The sequence below is a fragment of the Gadus morhua genome, chromosome 12, assembly GCF_902167405.1.
Source record: "Gadus morhua chromosome 12, gadMor3.0, whole genome shotgun sequence".
Taxonomy (NCBI): Eukaryota; Metazoa; Chordata; class Actinopteri; order Gadiformes; family Gadidae; genus Gadus; species Gadus morhua.
Window position 1 is genome coordinate 29,485,311 of NC_044059.1, and position 25,401 is coordinate 29,510,711.

Below are 25,401 nucleotides of genomic sequence, written 5' to 3' on the forward strand. Positions count from 1 at the left end.
TCTCTCTCTCTGATATCCCCTGGTTTCCTGTCTGTGCTTCAGGAGGCGTTGGACTACTTCATGAAGCAGATGAACGACGCGCATCACGGGGGCTGGACCACCAAGATGGACTGGATCTTCCACACCATCAGACAGCACGCGCTCAACTAGGTGGGGCCTCCACCCGACTCCACCTCACTCCACCTGGGATCACTGGTCTAAACCTGGACTGGGATCACTGGTCTAACCCTGGACTGGGATCACTGGTCTAAACCTGGACTGGGATCACTGGTCTAACCCTGGACTGGGATCACTGGTCTAAACCTGGAGAGGGGACACTGGCCTCTAAGCTCTTCGAACCGGGAGGCGTCTGAGATAAGTTGGTTTTTCTTTCAACATTAGGAACTATTAAATATCGGGAGAGCTCTTCTTCTTTTTTATATATTTTCTCTCTCAATATGTTGTGAGACATGACTTTCTGAACAGCACTACCCACGAGCTACGGCAAACTATCCACACCTCCTCAGAGATCATCAACATATTTGGAGTAATTTGAATTAAATCACACAAACTTATTTTTTATTTTGGCGAAGTACCGATTCTTCTCTCTGGGACAGACATGCCCCCCAGTGGAAAGATGTTGCTATCACAGCTTGGAAACCAAGTTTTTGGGAACTCAATGAGTTAATATTGCAGTTTTGACACTCAGAATTAAATATGATGCATGATGATGCTGTACCATCAAAAACAATTATTAATTATTTTATTAATATAGAGATTTATTGTGACTTTTTACACGTATTTATTCAGCTTCTTTCGAAGGCAGAACTGAACGGATCCAACTGTTGTAACATTGTTTGCACAAACGTGGCATTTGGATGTTTCTTTTGTAATATCTTTACACCGCTCGGATGGAAGGTCCTGAGAGGCCTCTGTGTCTTCCACGTCTGCCTTGTACGTGAAGCATGAAGGCTTTTAGACAAACCGGCTCAGAAATAGAAATAGAGGCTTTAGCCCTTTGGTCGGGGAAACGCCTCATGTGGCGGCGACTCCAACAACCAATACTTGCTGCGTCTTCTCACCAATGACAGCCTAGCCTTTATCAAGGCCCTGGAGAGTGGCCTACAGGCGTGTCACAGCATCACACACTTAGTCGCTTATCAGCGTTTGGCTTGAAAAGGTTCCAGTGTCTATTGGAGACATACTGACGCTGGTTTTACTCAAACACCCAATGCACTAATCACTTTAACTGCTGTTAACCAGAACCTTTGTTGAAATGCATCTCGCCAGTTAAGGACATTTAATCGCATCTTTCAATAGACGAGCATGACATGAGAGATAGAATAACGCAAATTCTGAACACATTTTTTGCCATTCGTTTCTGCAGTTTCTGTCTCTCCTGATCCTCTCCAGCAATATCTGGAATCTGAATTTCAGGAAAAGAGGGTCCTTGGATGTAGTATGTGAAGCTGTATATGTACAGGGGAGTGAAGAGAGACTGCTGTACCGGAAGACCACACGAAGGAATGGTTGAGCGTAAATGTGACTCTAAAATCCATGGTGTGTGTGTGTGTGTGTGTGTGTGTGTGTGTGTATGTGTGTGTGTATGTGTATGTGTATGTGTATGTGTATGTGTATGTGTGTGTGTGTGTGTGTGTGGTGTATTGCTTTTCATATGGTAGAGAGGGAGCCACTGGGCGATACCCCTTAACTCTGTCACTGTTCCATTCTAGTCCCTGTACACTAGCACCCTAAGTCAGTTTGATCCACTCACTTGGGCTGGTTTGAGATTGTGTCCTGCCTTTGCTTTTCTGAAGGATCTAAGAGGATGCAGTGATATAAAGAGCATGCTTACACTCTGTACAGTCCCAGTCTAACAAGTTTCCATAGTTTGCCAAAATGGGATTACTATTACTATGATCAGTGTTTGCCTTTGTCCATAGCTTGCCTTTCGATGTGTGTTTGTTTATGTGTGTGCATGTGTGTGTGTGTGTGTGTGTGTGTGTGTGTCTGATTGTGAGTATGTGGTGTGTGTGTGTGTGTGTGTGTGTGTGTGTGTGTGTGTGTGTGTGTGTGTGTGTGTGTGTGTGTGTGTGTGTGTGTGTGTGTGTGTGTGTGTGTGTGTGTGATTGCGTGTGTGTGTGAACCTCTGTGCAGGTTGCAGATCATACCTGGACTGGCTCCAGATTGTTAGCTTTGTACGACACATGGACCCTGTCTCTTTTGCTGACACTCTAGTCTGTGCAAGAGTATAAGTAAAAATGAATGTATGGTTTGTTTAACACTTTAGAGGATGGGAAAGGAGCTTGCCCTTTCATGTACCAGTTGTGGGATGTTATTCTTGAGAAACCACAACTACCACTTGTATTGAACAATGTTTCACATGTTATTTGAGAGTAATGTCATTTGTAAAGTATCTTGTATGCTAGCACTGAAATGTAAACCAACATGTAGTTAAGGATAATGAATGTCGCTGTTGACTTTCGTATCCCTGATGACAACATTTTGATTGAACAAGTCCCCAGGACCAAAGCTGCCATTGAAGCCGAACGCGGGGATCAAGGTACGAAGAGACGCTGGGACCTTCAGGGTGTCCACATCTCTCCATGGTTTAGTCCTGTTGAACCGCTGGGAGGCAGGCCCATGCTTAACCCCGCCCTGGAGGTTCTGGACATGCTACTATAAGACCCTTGCCAATTGGCCCAGTCTGCTGGCTCGTCCCATCATTCACACAACGGGCATCATTCACACAATGATGTGAGCTCTGGTGTGAGTGAGCACATGAACTGATATTAACATGCTGTGTATTGGTTTGAAGGAAATAATTTTTTTAACTTAATTGCCAGATAAAAAAAATTAACCTTGTTTCTTTGCATTTTAAGTAAATAAATTAGACCTTTCTGATTTGAATTATAGATAATCATAACTTCAATGTTTTGCCACATTAATGTTCTTAAATTATACTTTGAAACTACTCTTACGTTTTTTCTCATCCAAGCAAGCAAATCCAGCTTTTTATTAGTTTAAGGAATTCCTGATTTTGTGTCGTCTGTTTAGCAGAGTGTACCCTGTGTGACGCCTTAAGGTCTCTAACCGGTGTAAACTTTGCCAGGTCAACACCGAACACGCCACGTGATAACCTGAATGTTAGCCAATATAAACGTTGCTGTTCCCTTTCCTCTTGGCTGCTTTGGTTACCGAGTAAAGCGTTGCACCCTGACTGACGGACCAATCGACTCACCGTCCCAGTGTTTTGTGAAGATAGACAAATAAAGGCTCAGTAATACATTTACCATTCTGATGTTTGCACTGCGTCTGCCCACACTTCAAACACCCCTCAACGTACTTTGTATCCGTTCGTTTTTTGTTGAATCCCGCAGTGTGTAATCTGCAGGAAGCATATCGATACTAGGTTCGTTATATTGATCCCAGGTTCGTTAAATGCAGTATGCCTTTTTATTTCAGCCATTTATAGCCTTTCATCGTTAATATCAGTTTAATGATCACAGAGAAGAACAGTGTGGCCAGTGCTGTTATTTTATCCCTACACTGGTTTTATAACATCGAAATGTAACAATCTGAGTTCTTGCTATCCAGAGGTTGTGTTGACGGAAGGGAATAGGGAGAACTAGCCTGTATCTTAAGACAAATGCAGAATAAAAAAAGCTTTAGGTGGACCTATCAAAAGTTGTGCGGCCCCCCCTGCACACGGCAAAGAAATACTTAGAGAACGCAGACCCCCCCCTCCCCCAAGCAGCGCTCTATCCCAACAGGTCCAGGTCAGTGAGGGGGGCGTCAGGGCCGCCCGACTCGGCTCGGGACGGGGGAGCTGGGGGGCTGAACTCCTTCCAGGGCTTGGAGGGGCAGTGGAAGGGGTCGTCCTGGCTGACCTCCTCCTCAGAGGAGTCCTCCTTGCCCGGGGGGGGGGCCCTGTTGGAGGGGAGGGCCGGGGGGAGTGCGCTGGGGTCCAGGGAGATGAAGGGGGTCTCTGTCTTGGGAGCCAAGGTATCACTCCTGAGAGGGGACCAGCCAGGGGGGCGACGCCTGTTGAAAATATTCTGCAGGGGGGGGGGGGGAGGGAATGAGAACGAGGAACTGGTAAAGGGACGATCAAATGGAAAGGTTCCGTTTCTTTTTTTAAATACATGAGTTCCCGTCTGGGCCATGCAGACAATAGATGCATGGTAGCTTTGCCCACTGTATATCCTTTTAAAGTCATGATGAACGTAGTCCGATTGCATGCCCAGCAATGGAGGAAGCCATGTTTCCCAGTAGGGTTAAAGGTCGTTGGTTTTGGGTGATACAGATTCCTTTGATCAGCGTGTTTCACTGTTACTATGGCATTTCTGTGAGTTTAAATAAGCAATCAACCGAACATTTCTTTATAATCTGAACACACTAGATACACCTAAACTGTCCATGTTTGAAATCCATTAAAACATTCATGAGAAATGTTTTACTCAAGCAAAGATCCTCCCTAACACCTATGAGGTTCACTCGGGTTCCTCGTTTGGTTGCCGTTTCAACAATTATTACAGAATACAAATTCAATTATTTTATATTTTATATTTTTCTAATAGTTTTTCTTCTTACACAATTGATGACATGATATAAATTGTGCAAAAACGTATCTCACCTTCAAATCCATCGCGCCTTCATCACATTCCAGGTTAGCTTGTGGAACCTCATGTCTCCATTCTGCTATGTCCACTGTAGAGTTACAGTTAGCCAGCAACTACACACACAAACAAACACACACACACACACACACACACACACACACACACACACGAACACACACACACACACACACACACACACACACACACACACACACACACGAACACACACACACACACACACACACACACACACACGAACACACATACGCCCGCACACATGGTGTTACATGAGGCAATTGCATTGATTCGGAGGTAGTGTGTTAAGGGTGTTTTACGTGCGTGCCTACCACATCGTTTGAATCATGGACGCAGCCTGAGTGAAGGTTGGGGTTATCGGCCTTAGAGCAGTTGCTCTTTCTCATGTCGAAGTACAGACTGTACCTTAAGCCAGCCACCACCTGTATGGTAACATACATTAGATGCAGCAAACATCAAACACACGTGTGTGTATTGTGAAAGACCATACGCCATAGTTTCCTTCCTCCCCAATGGGGTTTTCCTCTGATGACACACAGATTCTCAACGTTTTTCCTCATCCTCAAAGTGTCCGTGCTGTTATCATGAACGTCTCTCTCATCTTTCTCCTCCCCCTCTATATCTCTCGGCATTTCCCTTCTTCTCTTACATCAACCCCATTCTCTTTCTTTACAAATCCGTTAGACAAATATTTAGCCAATTCTCTCTCGCTCTCGCTCTCTCGCTCTCTCTCTCTCCCCCTCCCTCTCTCTCTCCCCCCTTTCTCTCTATCTCTCTCTCCCCCCCTTCCCCCTCTCTCTCTCTCTCTCCCCCCCCACCCTCTCCCTCTGTCTCTGTCTCTGTCTCTGTCTGTCTCTCTCTCTCTCTCTCTCTCTCTCTCTCTCTCTCTCTCTCTCTCTCTCTCTCTCTCTCTCTCTCTCTCTCTCTCTCTCTCTCTCTCTCTCTCTCTCTCTCTCTCTCTCTCTCTCTCTCTCTTCCCCCCCCCTCTCTCTCTGTCTCTGTCTCTGTCTCTGTCTCTCTCTCTCTCTCTCTCTCACCCCCCCCCCCCCCTCTCTCTCTGTCTATGTCTCTGTCTCTCTCGCTCTCTCTCTCGTGCTACCTGTCTTGTAGCGTATCCGACGGAGTTCAGCATGAACAGGTGGGTGTGGTTGTTGTCGGGGTTGTACTTGGAGATGGAGACAGCGACCGGGACCTTGAGTTCTTCAGACTCCAGGTCCAGCTCCACGGGGCAGCCCATACAGATCCTGCGGTCCTTCTTCACCGGGCCTTCTGTCGGGGGGGAGGGGGCACTCAGTTTATTAACAAACTGTTTCACTAAACGGATTCAATCCTAGAATAGATTAAACACATTTTTGAAGTATATAAAAAGATGCATCCATATTCCTATGAGTCTTGCCACACTTTATGTTTGCTATTGTCTATAAATCTTATTTCGTGTCCTGTACGATTGTATTTATTGTGTACTCGCATTGTATCTCTTTCTTGCACCAACATATCCAAAAGTACTGGTAAGTGCAAATTGACCTGGCGAAATAACATTCTGATCCTTTGATTTGTGAACAGCAATGGATAGCAACATGAACACTTAACTGTCCATGTGCTTGGGGGTTGGATTAATGTCTATCCTTCAGCCTTCGAGTGTAGATAAGCTTATAAACTAATATTGTTTCTATGGGAAATTTCCCAATAAGCCGCCCTGATAACTCGTCCATCGGTGTACCTTTTCATTCAATGAATCAGTGTTTTCTTAATGGACGCCTACAGACTGAGTCAACACATTGCTCTCTAGACACACAAAAGTACAAAACACACTGAATCTGACCTACAGTGTGGTCGAAAAATAAAATAGGCTTATATGGTGTGTGTGTGTGTGTGTGTGTGTGTGTGTGTTTCTGTGTGTGTGTGTGTGTGTGTTTGTGTGCGTGCGTGCGTGCGTGCGTGTGTGTGTGTGTGTGTCTGTGTGGTTGCCTGGGGTGAATTAGGTTTTCTGAGTTGCACGGATCGGTTTCTGGGATTAGGTCCACAGCAGCCTCACCTAGATCACACTCCACCACCTGTGTGCTGGTGGCCCCCTCGCTCACATAGACCGTGGCATTGCACATGATTGGCTCCTGTTGGGTTCAAAGACACAGACAGCTTATATAACATATTATTATCATTATATCTGATATTCGATATTTAAGGCAGATAAATAAATAGATGGATAGATTTTAGCATGATAAGTATATGACTTATTAATGTTACTATTATTATAATATATGTTTTTTGCCATTACCTTTGAATCATCAGCCAAGTAGCCACAGTCAGTCCAAGTCACGGCGCCCCCTGCTGGACAGTCACTCCTCCTGCTGTTGAACTTAATTGAGTACATAACCCCGGAGGCGTTCTCTGCCTACAGAGGGGACACACACACACACACACACACACACACACACACACACACACACACACACACACACACACACACACACACACACACACACACACACACTCACTAACCCATAGTAATGGAGGTCAAAGTATTGCGAGAATGGTTCCAGAAGAATTTCATGAATCTGTACACCATTCTCTAATTGATTTATCTTTATCTTTTAGCTCAATCCCATTGTCTCCCCTTGCAAATCGGTTTTACTAATATTTGATCACTTTCTCTCTCTCTCTCTCTCTCTCTCTCTCTCTCTCTCTCTCTCGCTCTCTCTCTCTCTCTCTCTCGCTCTCTCTCTCTCTCTCCCTCTCTCTCTCTCTCCTTCTCTCTCTCTCTCTCTCTCTCTCTCTCTCTCTCTCTCTCTCTCTCTCTCTCTCTCTCTCTCTCTCTCTCTCTCTCCCCTCACCTTGCTGGCCGACAGTATCTGGTAGAGAGCCACCATGTTGCCGGTGGAGATCTTCTCATTGAAGGAGGTGACGGCCGCCTTGGCCACCTTGCTGACCAGTGCGTTGTCACAGAACACCAGCGCCTCAGGCTCCGCCTCCAGGTCCTGGGGGAGGGGGGGGCACAACATGACTCCCACAAACCACCTCCAGCCAGCTACCCCCACTCCAAAAGGTAGCATGATAATAATAATAATAATTATTATTATATTATTAATAATAGCAAGTAGAATACAAATAGGTATGTACAGATACTCTGGGAATACCTAATAACAACCTTTAATTCTATCACATTTTTTTTTTAAACAAAGTAAAAAAAATAAGTCAACAAAGCATAAAACTGAGATGCTGCTACAGCGAAACAGTAAATGTGTTGCATCGAAAAGAAGAAACAATAAAATAACAATCAAAATGTTTTCCACAAAAAACTTGTTTTAAAAGAAAACTAAAAGCAGATCCTCCTCAATGTGTGGCCGTCTCCTGCAGCCCTCACCTGTCCCAGCACCCCCCCACCGTGAAGACACAGCAGGCCCAGCACGCACAGCCCCGCGGCTGCTCTGTTCATGGTCGGTCTGGTCGGTCCGCTGCCGCTGAAGGGACTATTTTTCAGCGTAACGGGTGAATAATCATCAAAATCATTACAGCCGCGTTGATTAACTGTGCTACAATCTCACGTCAATTTAACTTTCTGAGGGTGTCAGGTTTCTAATAATAACATTATCCTCTTAAAAAATAGATACAAATATATATCTAAAGTCGCAAGTTACACATCACTAGCATCTGTTGAGTGGATCCTGATAAACGCTAACGTTTAGGGTGCAGTGTGTGGAGAGAGTTCCTTACATGTTCCACACAGGAGAGAGTTGTCCCTGTCCGGATGATGAGTCTGATTAGCTGGTGCCCCGGGGGGTGATCCTCTCCTAGTGCGGCAGCAGGGCCAGACTCTGTCCCTTTAATCATTGGTGAGGATCCCCATGACTCAATGATGACACACCGCTAGGCAAATACACACTGGGGGCAAGAGGGCAGGAAGGGGTAGACACGCAGACACACACAGACACACACACACGCACGCACGCACGCACGCACGCACGCAGACACACAAACACACACACACACACACACACACACACACACACACACACACACACACACATACACACATACACACACACACACACACACACACACACACACACACACACGCGCACACACACACTCGCACACAAACACACAGATAAACATTACATTTCTCCCAATTGTCATTGCACATTTAGATTAGGTTACACTACAATATTTTTCCAACCAACCCCTATTCTTAGGTTGCATCTATGGTGGGCAGGTTTTAGATAACAAGTCAGGTCAAACTCGGTGGAGTTCACCAAGTCTCCGTGTAAGGCGACCCCTAACTACCCACACAGTGGATTAAAGATGACACATTCAAATCAAACATCGCCTTTTCATTGACTCGGGGGGTAGAGTTACGTTATCTCTTGTGTGGACACGTAGTTTATAGCCTAATGAAGAAAGTTCAACCTGCTTGTACTTATGTCTTTTCACCTAACACCCTCTTTAAGCAGGGAGCCTGTGGCTCCTGCTAACCTGTGAGAAGGGACTTCCTCTCGAGTCAGCTTCTTGGTTTCAGCAGTGTGAGGGCTGGTGAATGACGTGGTACATTTTGCCCTAGCAGCTCAATTCCCCTTCAGTCACCCAATGCTCTCCTCTCTTCCTTTCTGTCTCCTCTCAGCTCCTCTCATCTCCTCTTATCTCCGCTCATCTCCTTAGTCTTCTCTTCTCTTCAGGTTTCACTGCTGCTTTTCTTATGGAGATTCTTCCTTTCTGTAGAGGACTTTTCCTCCTCGTAGCCTCTATTTCTCTGGGTGAGTATGGATCAATCCTCAATGAGTATTGACAAATTTAAATGAATATCAAAAACGAATGTTGTAGATATTTTACAGTATTGCAGATGGAATAGATATATGTTTTAGCTCTTAAATTTGTCAATTCATGACTTTATTTTCATTCTGTAAACTGATGTTTTAATGACACATCGTGCTGGTCTATACAGTGGATAGAGTGTCATCTATTTATTGAGTGGTGCATGTTTGTGTGAAATTGTGATGCATGGAGGAGAAAGGAGACTTTTGAGAACACAATAAATATATTAAATATAATATATTTCTTGCTAGATAATGAGATGCAATAGAGGAACAAACAATGAATGAACACGATATCAATGGGAGATTATATTTCACTGCCCCCCGCTGCGCGTTAAGAAGGACATCTTACTGTATAAGGACCCAGTGGAAGATCTCCACGTCCCACGTGACAGCAGGGGCAGAATGAGGGTCCGTGTAGGGTGCATCAACACCGGACGTGACACTTCTCGCTACGCTGTCTCGGTTTGGGGGTGCATGTGCTGTGGCTTGGCCTATTGCTGTGGTTGCGTTTCCTGTTGTGACTCACACGCTTCTTCAAGAGAATAATAAGAACACAGAGTATTGTGCTCACCTTGTGAAGCTTCTGATTCCCGTGGTGACTCTGCACTCCGTACAGTCCAAGTGACTCCTGTATTGACTGTATGCTCTCCCTGTTCTTAGCTTCACTTTGGATAAAATCACGTGCTCAATGATTCAATAAACATGTAGCAATTAGATAACATGTGATGATTCTATTCATCCATAAGGTCCCTTTGTCCCACAGGTTCTTCCATCAAGGACAGTATGATGATACATCCATTGACAGTATCATAATCTGCTTATCATTGTTTTAAATGCTCAGCTCAACAGCTGTTTCTCTTTCCCTCCTCCCCTTCCTCAGTCAGGCCCAGTCTGCTCGTGGACCAGCACACCAGTGGACACGCAGGCCGCTACCAGCCTGACCTGCAGCCATCCCAGTCTGTACCGGACACAGGTGCCTCCCATTGGTTTACTGGTTGACTGGACATCTCTTAGACTCCCTTAGATGACCTGAAAAAACAACGCGTACATTTTCAGCAAACATATAAGAACACAAAGATGCAAAGACAACCTTTGTGTTCTAAAGGAAGAAAACAAGTTCTCAAAGTAAGCATGTGTGTGTGTGTGTGTGTGTGTGTGTGTGTGTGTGTGTGTGTGTGTGTGTGTGTGTGTGTGTGTGTGTGTGTGTGTGTGTGTGTGAGTGTGTGTGTGTGTGCATGTGTGTGTGTTCTAGGAACCTACCTCTTGGAAAGCACAAGCGGTAAACTCTGTTTAAAAGTCACGATGGGCTTGGGTTACACTGTGATCATCAAGAAGGTATGAGACTCATTTAAGCTCAAGTGAACGACACTTTTCCACATTTTTATTGATTTAATATTGGAATCTATGGGAAAGGGTAATACTTTTAAAACTAGTTTAGATTCAAATTTTCTATTTATTCCACCACCTTAAATTTACAAATGATGTGTCTACCACTCAATTGGCTGGAACATTGATGCGATCAAAATATCTGAATCCTAACCCTAATTATAATTAGAATATTTATTCTACATTATTAGTCCCATGACACCAAAGATAAACCTCTTTCAATAGAGACCTGACCAACAACGCAGACTGAATAAAACAAGCTGCAACACTGACCCAAGTCATCTTTTGGCTCAATGCATAGCTCTTAATGGTACAGCTCCTATAACTGTATCCATAATTATATGGTTGCATCATAGTCTTGATGCCTTGCCTGTCTCCTGTGTGATTAGAAGAGCTGGTACTACAACGTGGACCCCTCCATGTTGCTGGTTTCTGGGCACTGTGGCACCAATGCAGTGACCCTCTCACTCACACTCCCTAACAACTCTGCCAGCCTCCAGCTGACCTACTCTCTGGTATGAAACACACCCTAACTGCCCCCCGCTATGCACACTGAAGGTATGATACTGGGGTGGAGGTTATCAGAGTTCACGATGACCTAAAGGGAGCGATTGCTCTGCTGCACTGCTTTAGTGAAACGTGGATTTGAATTGTTTAACATTTGAAAATGTCTCCAGACTTGACAATTCTCTAGTCAGAACCAAGAGAGTGCAGTAGAGTGTTGCTGTCAGAGCAGTGTTGTGTCTGAGTTTTGTGATGGCCATTCAATATAGATTCCCCTAAATATAAACCATGTGTGGTGTCCCCTGGTTTAAACAGTGTTCCGTTATGTCACAGATTTGCTTAAGTGATGAGACAGGGGGACATGTCTTAATAAAGGGTTTCTGTCTCCAGGTGGACAGTGTCTCTTATGTCTCCAAGCTGTCAGCGCACATCTCCCCTCAGCCAGCCTGCAATGGATGTAGCAGTAAGACCAGAGGGGAATGTGTGTGTGTGTGTGTGTGTGTGTGTGTGCGTGTGTGTGCTTGCATGCGTGTATGTGTGTGTGTGTGTCTAACATGTTGGTGCAGGTTAAATGAAATATGGCAACGCTATATGAAGGTCTAACTCTCCCCTCCAGGTGGGACGTACCCCGGGGAGCTGAGCAACATTAGTCTGTTCCAGGTCCCCCCCGGGGAGAGCTACCAGTGCTCCTCTCAGATCCTGCTTGTGATGACGGAGGAGCTGCAGGTCAGGCTGGTCCCCCTCAAGATCCAGGCCTTCAAGGTCCCTGATGGCGGGTACGGTCAAGGTGGGTGCGCTCAGGGTCAGCTGGCCACTCAGTGGTGGTCTGCGTGAACGACCACATCAACAACACAACGCTCCCCGAATAGTGGTCGGATTGTGCAGCACCACAATGTTCCCTAAGTAATTAGAGATGTCCCGATACCACTTTTTTCTCTTCCAAATCCGCAGCGTCGGCAATCGGTCAATACAGATATCAGTCTGATACTTTGTTTTACTCTTGAACAAATAATAATAATAAAATACACGTGTAAAATAGTAAAACGTGTAAAATTCAAGTGTAATGTTATTTTTAACGGCATCTTCACACGCTGCGTCCTCCGTCCCCCCGTCCTGTGCCCCCGTGGACCAGAGGTGATGTGCCCGGAGGACTACAACAGTGCCGTGATTCCCACGATCCTCTGGGCCACGGCCTTCGGCCTGCTGCTGATCGCCGTGCTCAGCTACCTCCTCGTCAAGGACCGACGTAGGGCCGGCTACCAGCGGCTGTAACGCCTGCTGTGTGTGAACAGACACACATGGACATAAACACACACACACACACATTCGCACACACACACACACACACACACACACACACACACACACACACACACACACACACACACACACATGCACAGACATTCACACACATGCAGAAGTATGACCATTAAATTACTAATATAATATACCTAAAGGTTGCTAGTTCGATCCCCAGCTCCTCCTAGCTGAGTGTTGATGTGTCCCTGAGCAAGACACTTAACCCTAACTGCTCCTGACGAGCTGGCTGTCGCCTTGCATGGTTGACTCTGCCGTCAGTGTGTCAATGGGTGTATTAACCGATGTAAAACGTTTTGGACAAAAGCGTCTGCTAAATGCCCTAATTGTAATTGTAATATATAGCACGTTATATAATATTTATAATATGGTACTGGGAGGGCTTCCATAGGATTGACAAAGATGCAGAGAGCTTCAGGGCTTGATAATTTAAGTGTATCCTGCTTCTGTGTGTCTAAAATTACATTAAAGATTACTTCTATGGTCAAGTCTAGATTTTCAAATAGCACACAATTTATAAAATAAGTTAGTAATTACATTTATAAAAACATATGGGATAGGATAAAACCATTACATATAAATAGCAGGCATTGGGTCAACTTGTATTTTGGTCTCACCCCACTTCACCAGACATTTACTTCCACCATTCATAACTGTTGTAACTTAAAAGTGAAAATGACCGAAGAAATTGTGAAAGTAAGACAAATAGAACAAATTAAACTCAAAATGTGACGAGTTTAACGTTCCAGAGTTAATATATCTAGCCATAAACCTATCAATGCAACATTCACAAAAATTCTAAAGTGATCTGAAATGTCAACAACTAGAGTTCACTTTGGGATAACATCAAGGCTTTTAGAAACAACCCGGTCAAGGGTATGACCCCGACTATGGGAATGCCCCACAGGGAGCTGTGTGAGTTCAAAGGTCGATGACCTGTCAGTAAACTGGGGTTTTATCAAATACGATTGTGAAAATAGCCAGTGACAAGGATTGAGTCATAAACAACAGAGTTATAGACAAAAGGTCACCAAATTCGGATATAAAGCCTTTTTAAGCCTTGTGGGGCTGTACAATTACAACAAGATAGAGATATAAACATCTGATTACCAAAGCAACCTAGAACCAAGTACAGTAGGCCTACTGATTTGGATATGATACATTTCTCAAGACAAGCGCCACCACCCTTCTTGCTAGACCTGGTACAGTGGGAAAATTAAGATGATTATTTTATTATGAATACGTCGGTCATCGGAACAAAAAAGGTTAAGAATCCCTGATCTGGCAGACGCAGGCCAATGCTGCCTCTGTCTGTCGCGCTGCTGTCAGTGTCCATGAGCTGCTGCAGGCTGAAGATATCCGGCTCTCCCATTGGTCCATCGCAGTACGGATACCAGTAAGGGCCAGAAATCACCAAACATTTCTTTAAAACACAATCATGTGGTCGAGTAAATCACCCTGATGTTCGCCTAACCACACACATGCACGTGATAGTAGGCCCGGTCGCACCTTTGCTCGTGTTACTTATGTTAACATTAATGAATCATTTATAACTGTTGTTTATAAAAGTGCTGGATGCGCGTGCCCGACACGCCGCTCGCTCCCGTCTGTCCGCTGCTAGCTGCAGCTCGTAAACATGGCTGCACTCATTCTCAAGTTCCCTAACCTGCTGGGTTTGAGAGTATTCCCACAGTAAGTTGGCCAAAGTCTATAGCGTGTGCCATTCATTGGTTTGTGCATGTTGCTGTTTAGACCACATCATGCTATCCGCGTATTGAACATGGCGGAGCTAACGTGAGCTAACTCGGCTAAAGACGTCCTGGAAGGCAGCTGACCCATAATAATATGTGTGTGTTTGTGTTTAGATATTTACCTTATTTAACCAAATCATTGATCTGTATTGTGACACTTTCTCTTGATGGGCTTCATGTCAAGGCACTGGAAGAAGTTTAAACTAACGACCTCTTCGGCCAACTGAGATATGGGCAAGGTTAAATGTTATGATCCTGTCTTATTGAAGACTAAGGGGCCAGCATGTCGGATTCCTCCACAGCACTGAGGAGATAACTCAGTGCGTCTCGCTTGTGTGAAAAACAAACACTCATGACTCGACTCTCTCGTTGCCCTGAGTTGTCATTGATGAACCTTATGAACTGCGGTCTGTCTCCCCCTTCCCTCTCCCCCTTCCCTCCCCCTTCCCTCCCCCTGCCCTCTCCCCTCAGAAACCTGTCATGGACCAGGGGTGGTGTGAGGTTTGTTTCAGGAGGTGAGTGTCTCTGGGGTTTGAGCTCTGTCAGTCTTAATAATCAAATAACCTTGCATTCATTTAAAACACTGAATTACCGTTGGGCTTATTTTTGTGGATCTCTGATACGACGAAAAGTGAATAAAACAAATCTGTCTCTAATATACCTAGGGTTGTGTTCTGAATGTGTGTGTTATTCACTGATACTCTTATATAGCATTATTTTTTCCCCCTTTTTTTTTTTACATTATTTTGCTTTACTTAAATTTTCTTTTTTGGAAAATTAGCAAAGAATTCAAATCTGATGAAACATCAGCAAAATTTGTTTGTGAATTCCTAATCTGCCCTCTGAAGGGGTGCGGAGGATAGAGAAGGTTCTGATCGCCAACCGGGGGGAGATTGCCTGCCGTGTGATGCGGACAGCCAAGAGGATGGGCGTGCGCTCTGTGGCCGTGTACAGCGAGGCAGACAAGCACTCCATGCACGTCGCCATGGTGAGGTCTTCCATGGTTAAACTCCTTGTCCCCATTGGCTACGGTTTTGACATTCGGGGCGTTGTGAATAAAACAGCTGATCTCTGGAGGGTTTTGTGTTCGCAGGCTGACGAGGCGTACCACATCGGGCCCGCGGCCTCACAGCAGAGCTACCTGAGTATGGAGAAGGTTCTGGAGGTGGCCAAGAGGTCAGGGGCACACGTGAGTTGTTCTGCACACATCGGGACCGAGGGAATTGTATTGAGACTTAATGGGGTGATATCAAGTTTTTGCGACTTTTCCCTTTCCCCCGTTCACTGTTATATGACGTATGTTGCATGTTTTATGTCTGCTAAGCTACAAAAACTAAGTCCGAGCCAGGGGGAGTATTCACTGCCACCGAGAATGCCCCTCAATAAATGCGTTTAACGGCTCGTGAAGTGGGCGGTGCTGAAGTGCAGAAGTCCCACCTCACCGCAATGTTTACAACTTCTTAGGGGTGGGAATTTGCAGAATGTGTTCAACCAATCACAACAGAGGGGGCGTGCTGATCAATCACGGCAGACTGGGCTACTCGGGAGGGGGGCCTTAACACGACCTGATACAAAACTGAACGTATTTGAAAGATGCTGAAAAGGCAATATTAACCCTTAAAAAGTATGATATGGGATCTTTGTGTGTGTGCGTGTGCGTGTAGGCTGTCCACCCTGGTTATGGCTTCCTGTCGGAGAACACAGAGTTTGCGGAAGCATGCAAACAGGAAGGCATCATCTTCATTGGACCTCCTTCCTCTGCCATCAGAGACATGGGGATCAAGAGGTCACACACATTAAGTCTTGCATTTAAAATGTCTGAGGCAAAATGACGCAAATGTATCCAAGCCATACCATTTATACAGAAGGTTTACATTATTTGTGCCTTCACTTTAAAGCACGTCAAAGTACATAATGGCCGCAGCTGGGGTGCCAATCATCGGAGGGTACCATGGGGAGGACCAATCTGATGAGAGGCTTCAGGCCGAGGCGGTCCAGATTGGCTACCCTGTGATGATCAAGGCGGTCCGTGGAGGAGGAGGCAAGGTACGTCCTCCACGTCTACCTGTCTTCATGAGCAACATCTGGGGCCGAGCTGACCAAGTCTGAGTGGGTCTTATGACGGTCCTCCGTCAGTTTGGAACATGATGATTGTGTGTCTGTCTGTTGTGTGTGTGTGTGTCTGTGGCTGTTGTGTGTTGTGTCTGTAGGGGATGCGTATCGCTCGGACGGACGCAGACTTCCTGGAGCAGTTGGAGTCAGCGAGAAGGGAGGCCAGGAAGTCCTTCAACGACGACGTCATGCTGGTGGAGAAGTTTGTGGAGGACCCCAGGTCAGCAAGCGCACGCACTGCCTACAACCCGCCACGCTTTCACACAAAGATGATGTACTTTTTGCATTTGTTAATAAAGCATTGTTTAAAAATGCGCGTGTTTCCACCTCCTCGGCCCTCTGCCGCCCCCTAGACACGTGGAGGTGCAAGTGTTCGGCGACCAGCACGGGAACGTGGTGTACCTGTTCGAGAGGGACTGCAGCGTCCAGAGGAGACACCAGAAGATCATCGAGGAGGCACCGGGGGTGAGGAACACTAGCCTGTGTGTGGACTGAATACAATGTGTAAGCAGCAGCAGTTGTTCTTACGTGTGTGTGTGTGTGTGTGTGTGTGTGTGTGTGTGTGTGTGTGTGTGTAGCCCGGTATCAGCGCTGAGGTTCGGAGAAAACTGGGAGAAGCAGCAGTTAAAGCCGCCAAGGCTGTCAACTACGTAGGAGCAGGTAGACTCGCACTCGCAGCCCTCCAACACATGAACGGAGGTACAAACGACTGTAGGTCATGCATGTGTCCCCAGGAGTCTGACTGTGTGTGTGTGTGTGTGTGTGTGTGTGTGTGACCTCCCAGGTACGGTGGAGTTCATCATGGACGCCCAGCATAACTTCTACTTCATGGAGATGAACACCCGACTGCAGGTGGAGCACCCGGTCTCAGAGATGATCACCGGGACGGACCTGGTGGAGTGGCAGCTGAGGGTGAGGGAGACGCACAGGGAGGGGGAGGGTGAGGGAGGTGGAGGGAGACGCACAGGGAGGGAGGGTGAGGGAGGGAGGGAGGGGGTGGGAGACAAGGAGGGAGAGAGAGGGGGAGATACACTCACACAGGCAGAGAGAGAGGGGGCGATACACTTGCACAGGTGTGTGTGTGTGTGTGTGTGTGTGTGTGTGTGTGTGTGTGTGTGTGTGTGTGTGTGTGTGTGTGTGTGTGTGTGTGTGTGTGTGTGTGTGTGTGTGCGCGCGTGTGCGTGTGCGTGCGTGCGTGCGTGTTCTGACTCCGCTCCTCCCGGCCACCAGGTGGCGGCGGGGGAGTGCCTGCCTCTCCTCCAGGATGACATCGTCCTTAGCGGCCACTCCTTCGAGGCCCGCATCTACGCAGAGGACCCCAACAACGACTTCATGCCGGGGGCGGGGCCTCTGCTGCACCTCTCCACGCCCCCGGAGGAGGCGGAGACTCGCATCGAGACGGGCGTCAGAGAAGGTAAGCGGAGCCGGCGAAGGAAAGCCCGGCACGGCGGGGAGCGACGTACGGAAACGTACAATGAATAGTCTCCTGAGGAACCCCCATGTCTCTGTGATAAAGGCCCCCCAGACATAAGAGGTTTGGGGGGTCGATTGGGGTTTGTTTTCCTCTACATGATTGACTTATTGGGTTACCCCGCAGATTCACACGAAACTGCCGCGTCTGTATAGCGTGACACCTCCCATCTAGGGATGCACCGAACATTCGGCGCCCGAACATGTTCGGCCGAAAATGGCCCAAACCATAATGTTCGGTTTCGGCCGAAGGAGTAAAAAGGCCGAACATAATGCACCCAAAAAAAAAAAAAAAAAAAAAGTTTTACTCATTTATTTAAAGGTAAATTTTTCTTAAGTTCTTGCTAATAATGTCTGCTGAAATGTTAGAAAACGTTCAGTATTAAATAAATATTTTGTATCAAATTTGTAATTGATTTTTTTTATAGAAAAGCAAGACAAAAAAGTTTATAAAGGACATTTAATTGTTTGATTTATGCAATGGTGAAAAATTAAAGCAAAATAAATGAAAAACATTAAAAGCCTCATTCGGTATTCGGTTTCGGCCTTCGGCCAACTGTTTCAGTATATTCGGTTTCGGCCAAGAACTTTCATTTCGGTGCATCCCTACTCCCATCCAATCAGACTTCACTATTAAAGTCTAGGATTAGTAGCGGCTAGACCTCATTGGATTAGTTTGTGTCTTTAGGGTTCATTAACCTCCGGAACGTCTGGACTCTTATCCTATAGTCCCAGAGTTTGACCTGTAGTTAACAGAGGCCCGAGTGTCAGCTTGTGCTTCTCACAACCGTCTCCGGTTCTCTTCGCCGTTTACCCTGCGCTGAGGGAGGCAGAATTAACGTATGTGTGTGTGTGTGTGTGTGTGTGTGTGTGTGTGTGTGTTCGTTCTAGGAGACGAAGTGTCGGCCCACTATGATCCGATGATAGCCAAGCTGGTGGTGTGGGGCCGAGATCGATCGTCCGCACTGAAGAAGCTGCGATACTGCCTACGACAGTACAATGTAACGCACACATCTCATAGTACTGCCTACGACAGTACAATGTAACGCACACATCTCATAGTACTGCCTACGACAGTACAATGTAACGCACACATCTCATAGTACTGCCTACGACAGTACAATGTAACGCACACATCTCATAGTACTGCCTACGACAGTACTATGTAATGCACATATCTCATAGTACTGCCTACGACAGTACAATGTAATGCACACAGCCACGCTGTCGTCGCTGCAAGTGGTCTCTTTTTCAAAAAAAAATCAGCTATTTTCTCTCCTTCAATTGTTTGCATCTCTCTGTGCCCACCTCCTCTGTCTCTCTCTCTCTCTCTCTCTCTCTCTCTCTCTCTCTCTCTCTCTCTCTCTCTCTCTCTCTCTCTCTCTCTCTCTCTCTCTCTCTCTCTCTCTCTCTCTCTCTCTCTCTCTCTCTCTCTCTCTCTCTCTCTCTCTCTCTCTCTCTCTCTCTCTCTCTCTCTCTCTCTCTCTCTCTCTTCCCCCCCCCCTAACTCAGATCGTGGGTCTCCACACCAACATCGACTTCCTGCTGAGCCTGTCGGCCCACCCGGAGTTCGAGGCGGGCAACGTGACGACCAGCTTCATCCCGCAGCACTACGCCCAGCTGTTCCCCGCCGCCGCCCCCCTGGCCGGGGCCACCCTCTGCCAGGCCGCCCTGGGCCTGCTGCTCCGGGAGAGGAGCCTCACGCAGGAGTTCACACGGAGCTCTGCCGGTGAGCTCAGGGGGTCTGGGTCCTGGACGGTCCCTGGGTCGTACTGGGACTGGTGACCAGTGGCCTGGAGGGCTACTGGGCCTGGGAGAACTATTAGGATTGGTTTTAAAGCGAAGGGAAACCAAACACAGTGTTTGCTAGTCTCCACAGCAGGTGTGTGTCGCTGTGTGTGTGTATGTCGCTGTGTGTGTGGCTGTGTGTGTGTGTCCAGCCTAGTCACGCTCCAGGAAAGCTTATCTCGGTGGTACCGTGGAGATTTGGGTGAAGGAGGGTTGAGATTGTAACTGCAGAAGGGACGTTTCCTGTCAGGGGATTTCAGAACAAGACTTCTCCTTGAGAGAGACTGTTGGTGACGAACGGATCGAGCGAACGGTAGAGGAAAAAGTAGTGTCTCATTGTAGGGATTCTTTCCATTCTGATGCATTATAATCGGAGCGTGTTGGAGGGAAAAACAAGCACTTTTGCAGGATCTACATTTATGGTATTCTTCATTCAGCTGTATTGGAAATGGCCTTTATCTGGCCCAGGTATCCAGGTCGTACCCTTAACTGTGATCTTCCTCTGGCTTCTCTCGGTGCAGACCCCTGCTCTCCCTTCGGCTCCAGCAGTGGCCGGAGGTTCAACATTCTGTACAACAGGAACATGACTCTACAAGTGGGAGACAAAAGTAGGTACCAACCAGTCCTCTGCTGCCCTCTGGTGGTGGAGGAGGCCGGCTCAGAAAGGACGCTTCAATATTGAGTTTTGCATGACCTTAAGGAGTGGGAGCTGTTCAATAAAAAGTGTTCTGAATAGTCAATTTAAGCATCATATAAACACCATTACTGGAAACACTGCCAGGGCTTTTCACTCAGTTAGGAGGCAAAAACACAATGTGACAGCGTCTGAGGTATCATTGTTTACCTCGTGGCGTTGCAGAAGCTTGAGGCTAGTGAGGTGGGAGAATCCTCCAGAGAGCGTGATGCTGTAATGAGACGGCTGAGGTTGGAGAGAGCCGGGCGAATATTGAGCTCCAGAGAGAGCGGCCTCATTTAATATAAGGCTTTAATATTTAATGGCCGATGAATGGACGATGTTTGGTAATGAATTATGATGATCCATTAATATTAATGTCCCCGCGTCGCAGTGAGCCTATAAATAACTCCTCTGCAGTAGCGCTGTCCCTCTGCCCGCCTGTAACTCTGGCGTTGGTGTGGCCTGTGGTTCGGCCACTCACTGTTTCCATCGGTTGTTTGTCGTTGCAGAGGTGGACGTCGCGGTCACTTACAACAAAGAGGGGAGCTACACCATGCAGGTAAAGCTGCGGGAGCAAAACTATGAAACATCGGACAATATTGTGAAAGATCTCCTACCAGGCACAGCTTTAAGTCCCCTTTACTGCATCGCTTCATTTGAAGAGCGAATCCGGACGAGGACACATTGAATGGGAAATGTTTACAAAATAAACCGATACAAATAAAAAAATGGCCGACAAATAGAGACGCTCCTCTTCGTGTCGGCCCTCAGATTGGTGAGGAGTTGTACCATGTGACCGGGGAGGTGGAGTCAGAGGGCGGAGCTTCGTTCCTCCACTGCTCCGTCAACGGGGTGGAGTCGCGTCCCAAACTGGTCATCGTGGACAACACCGTCCACCTGTTCTCCATGGTGGGTCCTACCCCGTCCTCGACCCCGTCCTCCACTGCCCCGTACTCTAGAGACGTGTCCTCATTCTGCCCCCCCCTGACGCTGCTCTAGGAGGGGAGTGCGGCCGTGTCGGTCCCCGTACCGAAGTACCTGGCGGCGGTCAGCGGCTCCGGGGCCCAGGGCGGCGCCGTGGCCCCCATGACCGGAACCATAGAGAAGGTGAGGGCCACTACAGCCCCGCCGCACCATCCTATTGGTTGAATTCTCCTTTCAAGCTCTCTCTCTCTCTCGTGTGTGTGTGTGTGTGTGTGTGTGTGTCCAGGTGATGGTGAAGGTGGGAGACCAGGTGTCGGCCGGGGACCCCCTCATGGTGATGAACGCTATGAAGATGGAGGTGAGGACCCCTCCCTCTCTCTCTCACTCTCTGGAGATCGTTTAAAATAGTTTATTGTTCAATAACAGTGAGACTAACAACCTCGAGAGAAACATTTTAACAAGAGAAAACACACCTGACAACACAACCGGACACCAGACGTCCATCCTGTCTACACACGGTGTGACTACACACGGTGTGACTACACACGGTGTGTCCTGACCCTCACACACTCGGTGTGTCTACACGCGGTGTGTCTCCGCACGGTGTGTCCTCGCCCTCACACACTCAGTGTGTCTCCACACGGTGTGTCCTCGTCCTCACACACTCAGTGTGTCTCCACACGGTGTGTCCTCACCCTCACACACTCAGTGTGTCTCCACACGGTGTGTCCTCACCCTCACACACTGCCCGGTCTGTCTCTGCAGCACACCATCCGGGCCCCCAAGGCGGGCGTCATCAAGAAGGTGTTCTTCAAGGAGGGCTCCCAGGCCAGCCGCCACGCCCCATTGGTGGAGATGGAGGAGGAGGAGGAGGAGGAAGAGGCCGCCGCCAGCCAGTGAAGAGGCCCCAACGCACTCTCTGGCACACAGGCCCGTGGTTTGTGCGTCGACGCGCGGTACGAGGACGGAGGCGGGGACGGAGGTTGATGGACGTAGAATAGATGGTGTAGAACGATGTCCTGAGTAATGGGCCTGTTGTAGGGCTGATCCACATCCCTGACGTTCCCTTCAAACCTCTGCGGAAAACTGCCTTTGCATTTTGCTAATTGTGTCAAGTGTATCGATCCAAGAACTGACATCGTTTTTTTCCTCACATTGTGTCTTTCTTTATAATCTAGTTTGTTTTTGGTAGCAGGATCACTTTGTTTTCCCAGACCCAGTAACTGACTGTACCTTTTTGCTACCCTTACTGTTGCTACTCATCTTTGTGTGTGTGTGTGTGTGTGTGTGTGTGTGTGTGTGTGTGTGTGTGTGTGTGTGTGTGTGTGTGTGTGTGTGTGTGTGTGTGTGTGTGTGTGTGTGTGTGTGTGTGTGTGTGTGTGTGTGTGTTTTCAATAAAGCTGAGCTCAGCTTCTCTGATATTTTTGGGTTGTCTTGTAATAAAAGCATAAAGAGCTCTTATCCATTTCATTGAAATGGCGACGCAGAAAATGGCATACATAAAATATGGGAGTTAGAGTATACTTTGCAGGCATATTTCATATTAATAAGTGAGAGCCTGGACTCTTGCTGTAATATATTTCCCATTCTCATCCAGGGTGGCCATGCGTCATTATGGCAGATCGCCCTGTGGCATTACATAACTCTTATGATTGGAAAATGGGTATTTGTAATATGGGAGTGTGTTCTAGCTGTCGTTTGTAGAAAACACGCTGAATGACAAACTCCAAAGCCTTGTCACGTGTTTCCCTAAGGCTCACCCTTTGGAGGTACTGAATTGAGGTGATGAATGTCATTGTATGACAGAATTCTCCTGTACTTGGGAGTGTTGACTATTAGTGTTTCGGTTGCACAATGTCAACGTCGCAAGGTCATTCTACCGTTAATACTGTGGAATCTGTCAAGATGAGTGGGTTAGCATGAAGATTGTTAGACTAGTGTTGAGTGATTCTGTATGATAACTAACCAGTGTCTTCTGAAATCATTACACACATGTATTCATCTTTGGTTTGGGATTGTTTATAGTATATGTATTGTTTGATTATGAATAAATCATTTGGAAGTAGCATTCTATTCTCTCTCTTGCATTTGTGTAGTATAGCCTGTCTTTTCTTGTCTCAGATTTACATTTTGAGGGCTCATTGTGAAAGGCTTAGTGTCTCCGTGCTATTTCATGTGGTCTTAACGTTAAACCTGTTGTACATTGTGATGGCTGTGCTTCTCGTGAGATTTATTTGCATTTAAAAAGTGACAGATTACACCAACAGGTGTGAGTGATTAGCCATTACAGGCCGTTTTGAAAATCGGCTCATCTGACATCAAGTGGGTTTGGACACGCAATGGCCGACTAATTGGACTTGCAAACTGTTACCCCCTGTTTTATTCGATACATTTCGACAGTGTTACCCCTTATGGGTTTTTCATGACGACAGATAAAAAACGACAGTGTTACCCTTTACGTTTCATTTGATAAAAACGACAGTGTTACCCCTTATATTTTATTTGACAAGGACAACAGTGTTACCCCTTATGTTTTTTTTCATGACGACCAATAAAAAAACAACAGTGTTACCCCTTATGTTTTTTTTCAAGACAACCAATAAAAAACAACAGTGTTACCCCTTATGTTTTTTTGCATGACGAACAATAAAAAAACAACAGTGTTACCCCTTATGTTTTTTTTCATGACGACCAATAAAAAACAACAGTGTTACCCCTTATGTTTTTTTTCAAGACGACCAATAAAAAACAACAGTGTTACCCCTTATGTTTTTTTTCAAGACGACCAATAAAAAACAACAGTGTTACCCCTTATGTTTTTTTGCATGACGAACAATAAAAAATAACAGTGTCACCCCTCATGTTTCATTTGATAAAAACAACAGTGTCACCCCTTACGTTTTATTTGACGAAGACAACAGTGTTGCCCTTTATGCTTTTTTTCATTATGACCAATAAAAAACGACAGTGTTACCCCTTATGTTTTTTTTCACGACGACCAATAAAAAACGACAGTGTTACCCCTTATGTTTTTTTTCACAACGACCAATAAAAAACGACAGTGTTACCCCTTATGTTTTATTTGATAAAAATCGACAGTGTTACCCCTTATGTTTATTTCATGACGGCCGATAAAAAATATCAGTTACCCCTCATGTTTTTTTTCACGACGACCAATAAAAAGCGACAGTGTTACCCCTTATGTTTTATTTGATAATTATCGACAGAGTTACCCCTTATGTTTTTTTTCACGACGACCAATAAAAAACGACAGTGTTACCCCTTATGTTTTTTCCATGTTGACCAATAAAAAAAGACAGTTGTACCCCTGTCAACGTTTTTGCGGGGATTCAAACCTGAGCTGTTTAGAGTGTTAACCTCCGAACTTATCAATGCACCATCAAGACACCGAAATAAGACAACAGCAACCTTATGTTTTTTTTCATGACGACCAATATCAAACGACAGTGTTACCCCTTATGTTTTTTTTCACGACGACCAATAAAAAACAACAGTGTTACCCCTTATGTTTTTTTTCCCGACGACCAATAAAAAACGACTTATGTTTTTTTCCACGACGACCAATAAAAAACGACAGTGTTAACCCTTATGTTTTATTTGATAAATATCGACAGTGTGACCCCTTATGTTTATTTCATGACGGCCGATAAAAAAGGACAGTTACCCCTCATGTTTTTTCCATGTTGACCAATAAAAAAAGATAGTGGTACCCCTGCCAACGTTTTTGCAGGGATTCGAACCTGAGCGGTTTAGAGTGTTAACTTCGGAACATATCAATGCACCATCAAGACACCGAAACAAACAACAGTGTTACCCATTATGTTTTTTTTCATGACGACCAATAAAAAACAACAGTGTTACCCCTTATGTTTTTTTTCAAGACGACCAATAAAAAACAACAGTGTTACCCCTTATGTTTTTTTTCATGACGACCAATATCAAACGACAGTGTTACCCCTTATGTTTGTTTTCACGACGACCAATAAAAAACGACAGTGTTACCCCTT

General features: G+C 46.2%; 4 protein-coding genes across 5 annotated transcripts in view; 3 read left to right on the top strand and 1 right to left on the bottom strand.

Moving 5' to 3' along the window:
• The window catches only part of pik3ca (phosphatidylinositol-4,5-bisphosphate 3-kinase, catalytic subunit alpha), a 24,165-nt gene extending 20,896 nt beyond the window's left edge, over positions 1-3,269 (top strand). The window contains exon 26 of the mRNA XM_030372129.1: positions 43-3,269. Within this exon, the coding sequence (XP_030227989.1) occupies positions 43-150 (108 nt within the window). The 3' untranslated portion in view covers positions 151-3,269. The remainder of the gene's footprint in view (positions 1-42) is intronic.
• A 143-nt stretch (positions 3,270-3,412) lies between these two features.
• kng1 (kininogen 1) lies at positions 3,413-8,513 on the bottom strand. Of its 2 annotated transcripts, none has more exons than XM_030372130.1 (9): positions 8,349-8,512; positions 7,999-8,104; positions 7,469-7,612; positions 6,913-7,029; positions 6,673-6,748; positions 5,737-5,906; positions 4,949-5,059; positions 4,616-4,714; positions 3,413-4,037 (listed from the first exon to the last, which is right to left on the bottom strand). In XM_030372130.1, exons 2-9 carry the CDS (start codon positions 8,068-8,070, stop codon positions 3,741-3,743), a joined length of 1,086 nt encoding a protein of 361 aa, XP_030227990.1. In that variant the 5' UTR covers positions 8,071-8,104; positions 8,349-8,512; the 3' UTR covers positions 3,413-3,740. The 2 variants fall into 2 exon arrangements, with proteins under 2 accessions (XP_030227990.1, XP_030227991.1); XM_030372131.1 differs by having other exon boundaries at positions 3,454-4,037; positions 5,737-5,903; positions 8,349-8,513.
• Positions 8,514-9,160: 647 nt separating this feature from the next.
• Positions 9,161-12,715, top strand: lamp3 (lysosomal associated membrane protein 3). The gene is made up of 7 exons (XM_030372132.1): positions 9,161-9,385; positions 10,326-10,418; positions 10,698-10,780; positions 11,221-11,346; positions 11,726-11,798; positions 11,952-12,122; positions 12,468-12,715. Exons 1-7 carry the CDS (start codon positions 9,328-9,330, stop codon positions 12,605-12,607), a joined length of 744 nt encoding a protein of 247 aa, XP_030227992.1. The 5' UTR covers positions 9,161-9,327; the 3' UTR covers positions 12,608-12,715.
• Positions 12,716-14,071: 1,356 nt separating this feature from the next.
• On the top strand, positions 14,072-23,439 carry mccc1 (methylcrotonyl-CoA carboxylase subunit). The gene is made up of 19 exons (XM_030372133.1): positions 14,072-14,344; positions 14,875-14,918; positions 15,252-15,391; positions 15,497-15,592; positions 16,068-16,189; positions 16,302-16,449; positions 16,614-16,735; positions 16,869-16,980; positions 17,094-17,175; positions 17,300-17,427; positions 17,746-17,929; positions 18,877-18,986; positions 19,498-19,714; positions 20,295-20,381; positions 20,959-21,008; positions 21,221-21,358; positions 21,449-21,556; positions 21,660-21,731; positions 22,139-23,439. Exons 1-19 carry the CDS (start codon positions 14,289-14,291, stop codon positions 22,271-22,273), a joined length of 2,151 nt encoding a protein of 716 aa, XP_030227993.1. The 5' UTR covers positions 14,072-14,288; the 3' UTR covers positions 22,274-23,439.
• The last annotated feature ends 1,962 nt before the right edge of the window (positions 23,440-25,401 follow it).